At 37.6% G+C, this 16,876-nt stretch overlaps 1 protein-coding gene across 1 annotated transcript in view; it reads right to left on the bottom strand.

Annotated features, from left to right (window-relative positions):
* The window catches only part of ush2a (Usher syndrome 2A (autosomal recessive, mild)), a 219,274-nt gene that overhangs the window by 47,188 nt on the left and 155,210 nt on the right, over positions 1–16,876 (bottom strand). Inside the window, exons 51-53 of the mRNA XM_084393685.1 lie at positions 8,888–9,111; positions 6,897–7,149; positions 1,055–1,252 (exon numbers count right to left, since the gene is read on the bottom strand). Coding sequence (XP_084249811.1) covers positions 1,055–1,252; positions 6,897–7,149; positions 8,888–9,111 — 675 coding nt within the window. The remainder of the gene's footprint in view (positions 1–1,054; positions 1,253–6,896; positions 7,150–8,887; positions 9,112–16,876) is intronic.

Consider the following 16,876-nt stretch of genomic DNA (forward strand, 5'->3'; position numbering starts at 1 on the left):
TGCAGATTACGCTTAATAACAGGCAGGTCTTCAGAGGAGAGATGATAAAACAATCAGCTAGTTCCACTCTGTCTGAGTCATATCATTACAGCCTGAAGAAAAAGCCTGCCATCCAGTTTGTTGGGGGAAATGTGAGTAAATCTTCTGAGAGTCACGACTTCAGGCGTGGATTACCCAAACTGATTCACTCCGTGATTAATCATTTACATAACCAAACGTTCTACTGAATAAACATATGACAATATTACCATGAGAGTAAGAAACTGCATTACTAGCAGTGGCATCTGGCAAAAAAATGATGTGCTTTGATTTGAAGGGAAAAAGAAATCAAACTTTATAGGATTATTAATGAAAAAATTGTGCAACTATAAAGAAGTTAAATTTCCAAGAGGTTTCAAGTCTCTACCCATCATTCCTGACTATGAACTGTGCAATGTGCATTTTAGTTAGCTATTATACATTTCCAATCTGGAAGCAATAACATTTAAAAATGAAGAAACATGATATAATAAATAGTCCAAAACTGTTGCTTTGTCCACTATATATACAGATATAAACAAACTGTGTTTTAAATTAGTCACTGGATTTTGTGTACAAACTTTGAGAAGATATTTAATGTGTAATTAATACAATTCTTAGCAAATAATTCACTTACGATATTTGTAAACTGATATTTACACTATATTGTAAATAAAATATACATATTATTATCAAAATTGGGACACCGAATTGATGTCATCAGGACCCAAAATCATTACATTATATTGTAAAACCATTTATTTCATAATGTGATTTCCCAATCTTTCAAATCTTTTACTTCAATGAAAGGTTAGATTTTTGCACATTTTTTGAATGAAAGATCAAAAGGATAAACAATGCAGATTTATTTTTTACAGCCATTTTTGATCATATTTACCAGGGGTGCCATTACCGGTAATTCTGACCACAACTGTATAGTTTTTTTTTTTTTTATTAGGTCACTGGATTGGTTTCACTCAGCTATAGCGGGAATGGGATGTAATAAAAGTCAACACCACCTTTTTAAAATAATTACCATTGGTTTTTTGGGGGGCTGACCATTCAAGCTGGATGATGTCATCACGCAGGCCTACATGGCTCCAGTGAGGAGGAGGCACATCCCAGGGAACGTCTTCTTTAGTAGTGACACGAGAGGAGGGACTGAACCCACGGCCAAAGCTGTTCCAAGCACCAATTCTATACTCATAACTGGTGTAAGGGTCCAGTTCAGTGTCTGAAATGACACACAAGAGAACACAGTCACACAAATACACCTATTCCTCAGAATGTCCCTGAAACCTCGTTCTGATCTTGACAGCATCACAGGAGAGTCTCTAAAGTGTGTCAGTCTTCACACTAAAACAAGACTAAAGTTTAATGAGCAGCCAGGGACACTGTTTACTGTAATGCTTTTTGTTATCAGAAATACAGCAGTATGTTGTATACTGTACATGTGTTTGGGGAGTCAGGGGTGTAAATCTCCGAGATGGGTTTCATCAGACTGGCGGAGGCACTTCTATGAGTGACAGGATGAAAAAATACCCTTCTCAAAGGACAAGACACAGTCTCACAACAAATTAAAGTTAACCAAGCAAACTTATTTATGACTTATTTACATATTAATTTATAAATAAAATAGACATAATTATGTATCAGCTGAACAAATTCTTATGCTCGAATGGATACTTTGACAATTTTCAATCTGGTTTCCGACCGCACCACAGCACAGAGACAGCGCTCATAAAGATAATAAACGATATTCGCTTAAATACTGACTCAGGCAAATTATCAGTGCTGGTACTACTCGACCTCAGTGCTGCATTTGACACTGTCGATCACAACATACTTCTGGACAGGCTGGAAAACTGGGTGGGGCTTTCTGGGATAGTCCTAAAATGGTTCAGGTCATACTTAGATGGGAGAGGTTATTATGTGAGTATAGGAGACCATAAGTCTGAGTGGACATCCATGACATGCGGAGTCCCTCAAGGCTCAATTCTTGCGCCACTCCTGTTCAACCTGTATATGCTCCCAATGAGCCAAATAATGAGAAAGAACCAAATTGCTTACCACAGCTATGCAGACGACACACAGCTCTACTTAGCCCTATCGCCTAATGACTACAGCCCCATTGACTCCCTGTGCCAATGCATTGATGAAGTCAACAGTTGGATGTGTCAAAACTTTCTTCAGTTAAACAAAGACAAAACTGAAGTCATTGCGTTTGGAAACAAAGATGAAGTTCTCAAGGTGAACGCATACCTTCACTCTAGGGGTCAAACAACTAAACATCAAGTCAGGAATCTTGGTGTGACACTAGAGTCAGAGCTTAGTTTCAGTAGTCATGTCAAAGCAATAACTAAATCAGCATACTATCATCTGAAAAATATTGCAAGAATTAGATGCTTTGTTTCCAGACAAGACCTAGAGAAACTTGTGCATGCTTTCATCACCAGCAGGGTGGATTATTGTAATGGACTCCTCACTGGCCTTCCCAAAAAGACCATAAGACAGTTGCAGCTCATACAGAACGCTGCCGCCAGGATTCTGAGCAGAACCAGAAAATATGAACATATCACACCAGTCCTCAGGTCTTTACACTGGCTCCCAGTTAAATTTAGGATTGATTTTAAAGTATTATTACTATTATATAAATCATTCAATGGCCTAGGACCTCAATACATTGCAGATATGCTCACTGAATATAAACCCAACAGATCACTCAGATCATTAGGATCATATCAGCTTGAAATACCAAGGGTTCACTCTAAGCATGGCGAGTCTGCTTTTAGCTATTATGCCAGCCGCAGCTGGAACCAGCTTCCAGAGGAGATCAGATGTGCTCCTACTGTAGTCACATTCAAATCCAGACTCAAAACACATCTGTTTAACTATGCATTTACTGAATGAGCACTGTGCCAATGTTCGTCCGACTGTTTGTACTGTATTTTATTTTTTATTTTTCTAAACTGTTTTAATTATTCTTATTTCTTTTTATTATTTTAATTTCTTCTATGTAAAGCACTTTGAATTGCCATTGTGTATGAAATGTGCTATATAAATAAACTTGCCTTGCCTTGCCTTGCCTTGCCATGTATATGAGCAAATGACGTCATTTTATAAAAAAAAATTAAATTTGATTGTACATTAGGCAATACCAATTTATTATTTTCTTTTGAAAATAAAAACAGAATATAATAATAGTAGTAGTAATAATAATAGTTATAATTAATGAAAAAGGTTCATTTACATTTTAATTGAAAACATAAAATATATTTTGTATCCCCTACCACTGTAATTTTAAGATTTTCAATTTAAAAAAATTAGGGCTAATTGATTGGATTGTAAAAAGTGGGTGTTTCAAACTAGAATGGAGCAAAGTGGATTTTATAGGAGGGGTTGAAAAAAAGAGAGATTGGTGCTGTCGAAAAAGAAGGTTTGCATGTAAAACAATACATAATAACATAATAATGTACAACAAGACCAGTGACACATTGTTAGATTTAAAAAGGGTGAATTTGTATTTCATGATGACGTTAAAATACACAAAACCCCAAGGCCTCAAGGGTGTTTGCTACACAAAGTCAGGAGGAAGCGGAATCGTTCATATTTGTGTGGCTGGCAAATCAACTCTTGGGCAGCATTTGTCCGAGAGCATTCAGTGTCATCTTTCTCCGGGGTGCGGGTATGGGGGCGTGAGAAACATCTGGAGGAGTGCAGGGCCACGACAGGTTTATACGCTTCTGCCCAGATGGTGGCACAGCGCTGACTAGAATCACTCTCCTCGTGCCAGCCAGCCCCCTCAACTCCTGCATTAGTCTTGATTAAACAGACGTAACTAACCAAATAAATAACACCTCAGATGAGGTTGAGCCAGAACGAGGGGCCAGCACTCCCCCTGAAAACATTAATAAAAGTGTGAGTCAAGGGGGCGCTCTAAACGCCTATCTTAAAGTTTTAATGATGACTTCGAAATAGCAGGTGAGATTTATGACTCACAACAATTAATACACACTTAAGCATCTGTTCTTGTGAACACATGAAATGTGCAGATGTTTACAGTGTGAGGAACATCCCCAAAATGACTGACACTTTCCTTCTTGTGTGTGTGTGGCATTCAGTTTGATGTCTTTACATAAAAGATGTTGGGCATATACTATTTCTTGTTTATTGAACACATTTGGCTCTCATCTGCAGGTTTGTTGCGTAAATTTACAGGGCTCTAGAATTTTTTTTTCCTAGTTAGCTTTCTCTCCCCTGAGCCCAAATAAGGCTGTACCATAAAATGGACCCCCTTCACCCCTTCCTCTTGATGATGACCCTGCTTCCAGGGCTCTGAACTGATTCAAGGAAACGAACAAAAACAGGAACATAAACACAAATTAAGATATTTTTGATTAAATCTGAGAGTTGTCTAACTCCTCCATAGGCTTCTAAGGAACCGAAACTTGCTGGCCCAGAAAATGTATTAAAGACATCGTTAATATAGTCCAAGTGACTCCAGTGGCTCAATCTTAAGTTTATAAAGCGACGAGAATACTTTTTGTGTGCAAAAACAAACAAAAATAACGACTTTATTCCACTTTTCATTTCCTTCTCTCTGGGCCTCGGGTCTTTTCGCGTAGTGTTTAAGCGTAGTGCGTCTGTGTTGCACGTCACCACGTATCACACATGACCAGCGTCGGCCAATAGTGAGCCTACGTGGTGACATACAACACAGACGCGCTACGCTTAAACACTACGTAAAAAGACCCGAGGCCCAGAGAGAAGGAAATGAAAAGTGGAATAAAGTCGTTATTTTTGTTTGTTTTTGCACACAAAAAGTATTCTCGTCGCTTTATAAACTTAAGATTGAGCCACTGGAGTCACTTGGACTATATTAACGATGTCTTTAATACATTTTCTGGGCCAGCAAGTTTCGGTTCCTTAGAAGCCTATGGAGGAGTTAGACAACTCTCAGATTTAATCAAAAATATCTTAATTTGTGTTCCGAAGATGAACGAAGGTCTTACGGGGTTGGAACAACATGAGGGTGAGTAATTACTGACAGAATTTTCATTTTTGGGTGAACTAACCCTTTAACCGGTTGTAGCAAGTTTTGTGTTCAGGGGAGGAGGAGGCGGGAACCGGTGAACGTTCAAACGTAACTTTAATATCATAAAATAAACAAACACAAAACGAAAGTAAAGCGGCAGCCCCTCATGGAAGACTGCCGCATAAACACAAACAAAAAACAACGTAAAATAATCCAGGCCAGGTCCTTTCTCGTCCTTTACTGTTGTCACTCCTCCTTTTTTCCATCCGGAGCTCCTCCGTGAGAAACTCGATACCGGTGTGACGTGCAGGTGACGCTCATTAGCAATCCCACCACTGGCCTTAGGCTCTCGGCCCTGCCCTGCTTGCCACGTAACCCCCCCGGCCTGCGAGGGGTGATGGGGTACGTGGCAATCAGGGCGGGGCTGAGAGCCGTGGTAATGGAGCGAGGACGGTGGCGTGATTGCTCACGTTCACTTTCACTTTCATGAACACAAACCTTGTTACACCGGTTAATAACATTATTTTTATCGTTCTGTTTAAGATTTTCCTTTGGCAGTCAACCAATCATGAATTAAAATAGTATGGCCTATGCAAATGTGACGTTGACGAGTTGTCAAGTCATCCTATATAAGGCGCAATGCAATGTGCTGGCATTAGATGTTAGATCACAAGAGTTTATCCGAGGATATGTTACCATGGCAGGTTATATCCAGCATGGTGTGTTTAGAAACCTGCAGGTTAGTGTAGAACCGCTACTATTCAGGAAATTAAAAAAACGAGATACGAAGTTTTTCACCAGCGAAGGTCGGAGATTTGTGTTTTGTCTGTCATTAGAACGGTCGCATCTGAGGCAGTAAGGGCATTGCATTAAGTTTTTATCAACTTACAGGTTACAAAGGTTATTGTATATTGTGGGCCCTTAGTTTTTACTGTCATTTAATATATTTGGCAAAAAGCTTGTAATATAAAAGACGAAATGTTACGCACAGGCTGTATTGGCTATGACTAGATGGCAAATACCTGACTGACACTCTTCTCCGCTCCTCAAATACATAACTGAATAAAGAAAACACTGTACGTTTTCAAAGAACCAATTTTTTATTTACCCTTGCACTGCAAACAAGCAGAGACAGTCTCCAAAATTTGTGAAGGACTTCATTCACAATTGAAGGATAGAGCTATTGTTTTGCCGACAGTTTGTGGATCCACTCGAGTTACGAGGTTTAGTAACAAGCTCTTAGTATACATTTCAATTCAAGCAAATTATAGGCACTTTTTTTTTTTTTTAAATGTAAATTAAAATGACGTTATTAACCGTTATTTTTTCTAATCAAACTGTTTTTGGAACGATAATGTTACCAAAGAAACGTTAAAATACTGATTCTGCTCGAAGTGAACCGGTTAATAGTTTTGTTTTTAAGCCCTGACTGCTTCTAAATTAAAAACATAAAAAATAAAAATAAAAAATAAAATAAAAATTTAACAGAGCATGCACACATATAATTGACTTATTTTATTATGCAATTCCTTTGCATTTTTGTGTTTTATTTTATTTATTCTTAATTTGTAGTCAATTCTATTTTTCACAGACAAGGATGTGTCCCCTGATCTGTGAAAAATATGACTAAAAATTATGGAGAAAAAAAAGAGTGTATGAAATTGATAGATTTGATAGAGCGCAGTTATTCTATTATTTCAGGTCAGTGTTATTTTAATATTATTTATATACTATTATAATTTTAACAATAACAGCACTTTCAATTTCGCATATTTTTTTAATAAAAAGCGTTAACAAAAACAATTATTGAGGGTAAATTGATAAACATTGTTGACCTGTTTACCTGTGAAACTGTATTGGTTTGCCACTCCACTGTATATCAGCTCCTCTGAGGATGGGCAGAGCTGGCTGCGGGCGGCAGTAGGAGGAGCTTCTGTTGGGGTGGCGGCAGTAGCAGAGGGAGATGGAATGTGCGCGGGGAACGGCTCGCCTGGTACCCATGTACAAATGGACTGCGCCGGGTCAAAATCACACAAGCCGCAGAAACCTCCCGCGACTGCCGACACAGGACACACCGTACTGGGGCGACATTTCTCCTAAAGGACACATACGCACACACACTCTCATTAGTGACAACAGTCATCAGACAACTGTTGTGTGTCAAAGTACCCCTGCCAGCGGGTGTGTATGGAGTCCTCTGTCTCAATAAATAGCATGGATGCCCCTTAATGACATAATTACAAGTTAATGACCGCCATCCCAGTTTTCTTTTCTTGGTCTCTTTCTTTTCCTCACGAGCTCAAGCTGGGTGCACGATGAGCTTGTGTTACAGCGAGCAAATCTGATTAATGAAGTGTGACTGTGAGTGCCTACTTCCTGAGGAGAGGAGCAGATACATCACTGCTCTGTGCCTCATTTTTCCAACCTCCACTTTAGACCATGGCAGCCTGAGCTTAAAACTCAACAACTTTACTAAAACACCTATCCAGTGAAGCTCTTTAACAGCTAATTCAGCGCTAAATCTATACGCTAATTATATATATATATATATATATATATGTATGTATGTATGTATGTATATGTATATATATATGTATGTATGTGTGTATGTATATATATATATATATATATATATATATATATATAAATAATGGAGTTCCACATTACAGTCTTTTCATAGTTTTCCTCTCTGTTTGCTGATAGTCTGATCGACATTGAACAGAAAATTTCTCTCTCGATCAGGCAGCTCTAATTTGATTGGCTGGCTATATGCCAGTATAATCAAATCAAAATCAAAGTATAATCAAAGTTGTGTTTACAAGGTACTTAACATCTACAATTAATGTTTTTTAAGGTTAAATAATCAATTGATTTGGCAAAAGTTTGCCAGGTTAGTGTTCTCATAGTTTGGTTTGAAACACTTTTGTAGTAAGTTAACCAGATATCCATGACCAGAACTGCATTTTGCTTTCTGTTAAATTATAAGTACCAACTATTTTTGATGGACAGATATTCAGATTTAAAATACTTCATGCTATTTTTTTTCTATTTTCTAATTTAACCTTAAATTACATAAAAAAATGTGTACACAAATTGCAACTACATCATTAGAAATATGTAATTCTGAATATATTAAAATGCATGCAAATAATATATATATATATATATATACACACACATTTTATATGATATTAAAGAATATTTTACTTTACCACAAATGCTTGTCAGTACATTAAGCAATTCAGAACCACGTTTAAAAGACAGCAGAATTATGAAATTGCATATAAAGATGTACTTAAGTGGGTCAAAAAAGCACTCCAAAGTTCAACTAACTGCATTACATATAAATTTAAACTACAATACATTTTCATTTAATTACAATTAACATACAATTAAGTGTCCGAAACACTACATTCAGTTCACACTTCAGCATATTTTCATAAGAAACTCAGCTTCCATAAAAAAAGCATGCTAAAGACTTCCTTTTCACAAGGGCTGATTTGAATATATTTTCAATTTCACTCTATTATAGTGACATCAATGATTTCAGATAAACCTGCCCCTATACCTGACCTAAAAGCAGTTTCTCAATCAAAATGGTCTAAGTGGGCGGTTCTTTTTCAAAGGTCTGCAGTATGGACCAGACATTTAGTCAAAGGTCTCTCCATAATCTGTTTTGGAAAATTTTGGCATTGCTTTAATCTGAGTTTGAGAAACTGGCGTGACACTACAGAACAGCTTGAGGGCAAAGTCTCCACTAAGTCTTCATCCTGAAGAACTATTGCTGAAACAACATACAGTGAATATGTCACTCTGAGTGAAAGTGTTAATTACCAGGATGAGGATGCTGGCCGGGGCTCTGTCAGCACACACAGATGTGAGCGGATTGAAGCCCACTCCATTACAACACTCCTCCTCCTGATCAATGACCTCTGACCAGCAGCACTTCAGCGACGCCGTCCTGTTCTCCACCACGTGGACTTTAGACTCGCCGCTGGGACCTGTGCAGCACCAGGAAGTGGATGTGTTGATGTAGTGCTCTCCACAGCAGCCGAATCCTATGTAAAACAAATTTATATACATGAAAGATGTTGATACAAATTAGGGCTTTCACGCTTGAAATAGTTAGCCCTGGTTTATTCAAATCCTGGGTTATCTAGCGTCATGTTTCACACTGCTCATAATTTTCCCGGGGTTAACAATTAATCCTGGGTATTCATAATCTGACATTTCACACTGTACATTGACTAAACATGACTGCAGTCAGCACATTTTTTGAACCACGAGTACAGCATCCAACATGTGGCCATTACAGCTCACTGGACGTTTCCAGGCGACGTCAAAGAGCTGCATGTGCAGCTGACATGTAAAAGATGCAGACGGCCGTGCTGCATGGGGAATCAGCTTCACCTGGCAACGTGGCCACTGTCTCCTCCCATCAGCCATCAGTGCTCAGCATCCACATCTGCATCCTCTCCTATTACCTCTAAAAGCATCACAGTGTTCTCAGAGGCCTGACTCAACATACACCCACCGGCCCTGCAAACACAGCTGTGAAAATACTAACTGCATTACACGACCGCTCAAAAGTTTAGGGTAAGTATGTTTTATTAGTTTAAAAAAAGTAATATTTTTATTCAGCAAGGACGCATTAAAATAATCAAAACGGGCAGTAAGGACATTTTTGTTACAAATTATTTCTATTTCAAATAAATGCTGTTCTTTGTTCTGTTTACATTATCTGTAATAAAAATTCACAAAAATATGGTTTTTACTGTATTTTTCATCAAATAAATGCAGCCTAAGAGCATAAGAGACCCTAAACTTTCGAACGGTAGTGTACTCAACATTCATTTTGAGAAAAACTTGCATTAATGCATATAAAGTTGTATTTTCAGAGCATCTACTGGAATAAGGACCAAGATGGTGAAACTGTTTTGAACAAACATTCTTTTTATGCAGTATGATTTGTAGTAAGTACAGTATCATGGCAGAGGGAAGAAAGAATAGAATTTTCCAAAAAGTAGTTTAATATTCTTCTAACAGGAAGTGACTCCTGGTTTATTTCCTTGGGTAAACCATCACTACTATAATTACCATCAACCCCCAGTATGATAAATTGCTAATTGTTTAATACCCTAATCAGCGTTCATTCTTTGCACAGATAAACTGTGACAGCGCCATTAATTTAAATAGTAATTTCACTTAACGGCCAAAACGGCGCAGCAGATTTTTATGCAACGTTTTCTAGGGGCCGCATCCATCACATCTCTGCAGTGACATAAAGATGTCTGACGTGCTCTAACTCACTTAGGGACAGCAGATGTTGCAGAGCTGCATTTGGTGGCAATTCCCAGGGTGCATTACTTCAGCTCCAATGACTTGCAAATAAACAGCTCAACAATTTTTCCAAAATAGCTCTGCCATCACGTCCCATCCCCGCAGCGCTCCATTTTTCATGATATTTCATTTAAAGAGCAGTGAACTTTGACACCCTGACCTCTTGGCTGGGGATGTCCCTCTATTTTGTTCTCCGCACTTAACCTTGGCCTGTCAGCTAAAACAATTCATTTTCCGTCATCTCCATCTTTGTCGTGCCATGAAAAGGAACAGGAGGGAACACCACTGCCCCGCTAAATCTGGTGTAGGCCCGGCGCAAAAAACACGAGCACCCTTTTAGCTCACACTTTGTTTTTTCAAGCACCGCAAAATGATTTAGCTAATCTTCAGATTTATGATGGATTTGCATACATTCATTAGAGTGCGAGTGAACGCAGGCGAGCATAAGGTGCTTAGGCTGTGTGAATTAAGGTTCAATCACTTAATGATAAGTAAATATTTAGCATGCAATGAGCAACTGATAAAAATGTGTGCTGTGGCTTACGCAAGCCTTTGGACAAAAAAACTAAAACTTCGTACAAACAAAAGCACTTTTTTTTTTCTTTTTTTTTAATGGCTGAGCACATTCAAAGTCATGCTCAGAGAGCAAAAGGACTATATAGTGCTTTGAATATTGGACATTACAATCTTCGAAAAATAGATATGTTTCAGACACTGTGATTTTTTACTTTTTTCTTTCAAATGATCATTTGCAAGTGAACTCATTTAATAGTTGCATGTTACATGGTACATTATTACGTATTTATCCTGGTTAAATAGAATTTACTTTAGCCACTGGAGGCACAGAAAAAGTAAATGTGCCAAAAGCTATCAAACGTTCGGGTGATGTAATGATATAATTGTTGATGTAATGTTAGCTATATTAACAGGACAGTTTTGAGTGTCATTGTTTGTCTGGAGCTGATGTGCTTTTTGGCGACTCACAACAAACTCTTGTTCGTGTATAATCTTGTACTGTGTATTCCCTGTCGTTCGTTCGTCATCTTAACTTTATATTTCAGTGAAGCATTATTTTGTTTAGCTTCAGCTATGATAAAGAGACATGCACTCTTGCATTGCGTGTTCGTGCATTTTGGGTTGGTGAAGCTTTAAGAGAGGGGTGCGTTTGTTTGGGTTGATTTCAAATATCAGCAATGTTTCCCAGCAGGGCTTGACATTAACTTTTTTGCTCACTAGCCAATGTGGCTAGTGGTTTTCCAAAGTTACTAGCCACACAGCATTTTTACTAGCCACATTTTTGTTGTTGTGAAATTACCTGATAAAAGTTGACTATGGCATGCTAAAATTTACTTGAACTAGATTTACAACCCTTTTAAATGTAAAACCACTGTACACACCCAAATCAAGACTACATAAATATATAACAATACAGGTCATTATCATTAGCTCTGATAAGGTTGTGTGTAAAGCTCTTTTCTTTTAAATAAATCCATGTATTATGTATTATATGTCGGCACATAGCTCCACCGGCATACGACGTAACTCCAGCAGGGCAGCTAACGTTAGCTGTCTATTCTTTTCTGTGTTGTCGGTCACTAGCGCGCAAGCACAAGGCAACACTGTGTGCATGTAATACTCATTAGGGCTGTCAAAATTGCTCAAAAATGAAGTTCGAATATTCCCTCTAAAAAAAACCACATAGCCTATATTCGAACTATTCGAACATCTGGTTGCGCATTTTGTCAATGACGCGCATTACGTCAATAACAGGAAAAAATTTATACAAAGAGACATAGCTACTTGTACAGGTAGTTTATTTAAGTTTAAACATATTTGACAACGTATTACCTACACAAAAACAAGTAAATCAACTAATGGCCAAGACCGCAGACCTGCACTCTCGCTCGCTCGCTCACTCACTCGCACTCTTTCTCTCTCTCGCCCTCACCAAACGCGAATAGGACGTCTGGCGCGAGTGATTTCAATGTAAAGACGCGTTTACGCGCGTCTGGGGGTCTTGCGGCGCGAATGAGGCTCTCTACGTATAACGGTTTAAATGAACAACAACAAAGCAAATGTTGAGTGCTGATCAAGAGTTTTGTGCAAGCAATTTAATGTCGCGACTCTTATATAGCAGGCTTCATTCAGTGATTGAAACAAATATTCTTAACATTAATTGAAGTTTTACAGTATATAGAACCGACATTGAACGCTCCGAGCGAACTGTGCTGTGGTAAACATGGAACTTTTCCTTGACATGAAACGGTAAATAATCAAACCAGTGGAAGCCTGCAGTGCATGAAACTGCTGTATCTAACCTACCTTATTCATGCAATATCTATTCAGTCAGTACAGTAGGCTACACTTTAGTAATGTTTCTGTTTAACGTTAACGCTTCTTCCTGTTACCTGTCCCTGACCCTTCAGGCAGCGCACCCACTTGCAGACAGACAGCCGCGCCTCTGCTACCGCGGGCGTTTTCCCACATTCGAAAATTCATTTTCACCTTCGAAATTCTGTTTTTTAAAACTATTCGAATATATATTCGAATTTAGAATATTCGTTGACAGCCCTAATACTCATGGGAGTTGTAGTGTCACACTTATTTCAGATGCCTTTTGAAAAGACTACAATTATTCAAACCGCCAAATTGTCTAGTTGGAGTGACTATGTTACCCACCACGAGCAAAATCCACCCGCATTTGGCGGGTGTTAATGTCAAGCCCTGTTTCTCAGAAATCTCTTATTGCACCTTTAACTGTTAGCATATACAACTTTGTAAAATGTGTGTAAAAAAAGTATTAGGAGCCATTCACACAATGTGTCTTTGCGTAAAAAAAAAGTTGAACTTCATGAGTGTCTAAAAAACGTCTAAAAAAAAATTCACGTTTAAAAAGGGAAAACTATGGAAAAGCAATGCAGTGGGATGTAATAATGCATTCTCTGTGAACTGTTTTTCCTTTTATTCAAACAGTAGTAGTTGTATATAGGTTTTGGCTTAGGGTCAGGATGAGGTCCCCAAAAAAACAACAACAACAACAACAACCCAGTGACATTTAAAAGTACCATTTGTTGTGTTTCGGACATGTGCATTTAAAGTTTTATGTTCAAGCTTAAATCTCCCCCTTTTGATCCTCCTTTCAGTTCCCCCAAAGAGCAGTGAAAATATTACTGCTGCCCAAGCACTTTCTGTCACATGCAACCGCGGCCAATGGATGAAACGAAGAAAGTCAGTTTAATGTGCTGTTCTTTCACCTCTCCCTCAGGAACACCTGGAATAAATAAATGAATAAAACCAATGTTTCTCACGTATGGAGCAGAAACAACGTAACCTTGGCATCTGTTTTCAGGCCTTCCCGCTTGGGTCTCTCCAGGAAAAAGATGGAAAGCTTTTCTAATATTAAACTAAGCCCTAAAGCTCTTGCCTGATCATAAGCCTTATTTTTCCAGTGATTTTCCTCTGACCATTTCTTCTTTTGTAATGTCTCTGAGCCATCTTTCTTTCTACAGTCTTTATTCAAATCTCCCTCTTGCTCATTCTCTCTCCTCCCCCATCATGAGTGGACACACCCCCTACTGCTGATTGGCTACAAGGGTCCGATCCACTTTCAACGTTTCTCAGAAATTGCTTACTGCACCTTTAATGCATTAGTTAACGTGCTAACAATACTTTTTTTTACAGCATTAATTAATCTTTGTTAATGTTAATTTATACATATATGTTAAAGTGCAGACAAGCATTTGCACATTAAAACATGAATCTCTGTCTGGATTTTCCAAACCAATGCTTTTTTGTATATATTCACATTAAACAAGATTCTGAAAAATTCTGAAAGAATGTATTGCAATTTAACTTAAACATGACCTAATTTTAATGTATAAAACTACTATACCACTAACTCTGTTATTAAAACAACTCTAAAACATCAAAAGCGTCACCATCAGTGGTCCGACACTACTAGTCCCATTCAATACAGTACGTGCAAAGCATTAGGAATCTGTACTTTGTGATTAGTAGTTGAGCCATGCAAAATGCTTTAATTGCTCAAGCCTATTAACTGAGATTATTAGCAGTGAGTAAGGTAAGAAAAGCTATCATCATAACTGTTGAAAGAAAATGGTCTTAATCTGTATGATCTCCAATCTGTCTCAGCAAAAAAAGATCCAGGCGTGTGTTCGGAATAATTCCCTCTCTGGCATTCATGTCTTGTCATTTGCAAGACAGCTTTGGCAGAACAATATGAGGACATATGAGCCATGATGAAGCGCTCGTGCAGTAACAAATACAACGCAGACACTGACGCATTCAGCCACCGGGATCATTTCCACTCGCAAATGGTCATTGTGTCCTTGAGAACATATTTAATTATTGCACTTTTTTTGACATCGTCACAGCCATTTCCACACCCACTCTTATGATCTCTCTCTCTCTCACACACACATACACAGCTCTAAAGCTTTTAACACTTAAATGGTGTAAAATATTCAGATTTAACCTTGAATGTGATTCAGGCACTGTGCTTTTAAGCAGAGCTCTGTACATAAGCAGATATTAAAAGATCTCTCTGTATGACACCAAGCCTCCAGATGCAAAGAACCCTGTAATCCAAATCTAAACTTTAAACAGGACAGCGGGACATGCACAGTAATACCCTGTATTACTCAAGGCTATTGTCTAAACTGTTTCCCATGTCTCAAATGGAAAAATTCAGAAGACTGGATTGGATTTAGACAGTTTAAAGGCTCTTGTAACTTGTCATGGAGGATGATGAAATGTTCCACAGTTCCCCTTCAAACAAATGTCATTGTTTCTGTAACTAGTTTTAAATCTGGGTTATATGCCAGGTTATAATTAAGCAACATTGTTAATATTCTGATTTTTGTGATGTGCTTTTTATTTGGTCATTATATTTTCTAAGACTGTGTTATAAAACTGTGTTAGAGTTGGTAAGTTCATTTGCTAGAATCAGTTCAAACGGTATGTTTCAATGAATAGATTCAAAACTCCGATTCAATAATTTGGTTGCTTCATTACTAAAAAGGTTCACCGATTTTTTGTTTATATGTATTTAAAGGTTTTTATACCATTATATACCAAAATAATTACCACTCTTTTTAGTGAAAATAGAATTTAAAAGTTTTTTTTTTGTTATTTCATTAAACACACAGAATCTTCATGGCAACAATGGCTGTATTCCAACAGATTTTCAGTAAATGAGCATAAGAGTATTTAATCATTTAGATTTGTAGGTATTATGTTAATACCAAATATTAATAAATAACAAGGTAATTATTTTTGTATTATTTTATCTATGATGCTATGAAATTTGTTCTAAAAAGTTGTTTATTGTCAAACAAAACTCTGTAATCATTCTAACTACTAGAGACTTCCTATGGCAAATAATGCTGGTCTAAATTGATTTATTATTTGACTTATTGATCAATTGATTGTTTCTTTAGTGATTTATACGCTGTGCCCAAAAGGTGACAATGTTAATTTTCTTTTGTAATTTGACTAATAGCAGTTGTTTTGAGACTGGTTCATGGATTGGTTCACAGGCAGCTTTTCAAACAGCTGATGGCTGTCTCTAACAATTCCATCTCCACTGCGCCGGAGCGGTGCGAGTCCTGACAGGGTAGAGTGTAATGTGTGACAGATCGCACTTTAGGGACCTGGTAATCACATTTCCATCGGCCATCAGCTGGATCTCAGTGGGACATCCTCAGAAAACTGCCTGTGATTCTATTTACACAATCTGGAGGAGCACATGCAGCTTAAACACAATGTCACTGCATTTCTGCACAACAGAGTTCAGAAATACAAAAAAAATTTTTTTTAATATATTTTCTAATGTAATTTGTTCTTGTGATGGCAAAGCTGCATTTTCAGCTTCATTTCTCCAGTCTTCAGTGTCACATGATCCTTCAGAAATCATTATAATATTCTGATTTGATGCTCAAGAAACATTACTGATTATCATCAATGTTGTTGCCCAAAATGTGTTTGGAAATAATAATACAATTTTGTGATACAATTTTTAGGATTCTTTGATTAATAGAAAGTTCAAAAGAAAATGATTTATTTGAAATATTCTAAATGATTTTACTATCACTTTTGATCACTTTAATGCATCCTTGCTGAATAAAAGTATTAATTTCCCAATGTCACGTTTGATCTGCGTTTGTGCTTTGCTTGAGTTTGACTTTGTGTTTGATTTGCACTGTTCCCAGTTCAGTTTCCTGTGTTAGTTGATCAGTGGCCATGGTTTTTGATTTGCCCTCATGTGTTATACCTGTGTCGTGTTAATTATCTTGTTTGGTCACTTGCAGTTTCCCTGTGTATTTATAGCCCTGTGTTTCATTCTTTGTAAGATCTCATCTGAAAAAAAAAACCTGGTTATTCTGTGTCCTGTGTTTTTGTTTCCTGCATAGCCTAAGAACTGTGTTCCTGAGTTTATTCTGATTAAAAAGGAAACTGCTTGTG

This window comes from Rutilus rutilus, assembly GCF_951802725.1.
Source record: "Rutilus rutilus genome assembly, chromosome: 21".
NCBI lineage: Eukaryota > Metazoa > Chordata > Actinopteri > Cypriniformes > Leuciscidae > Rutilus > Rutilus rutilus.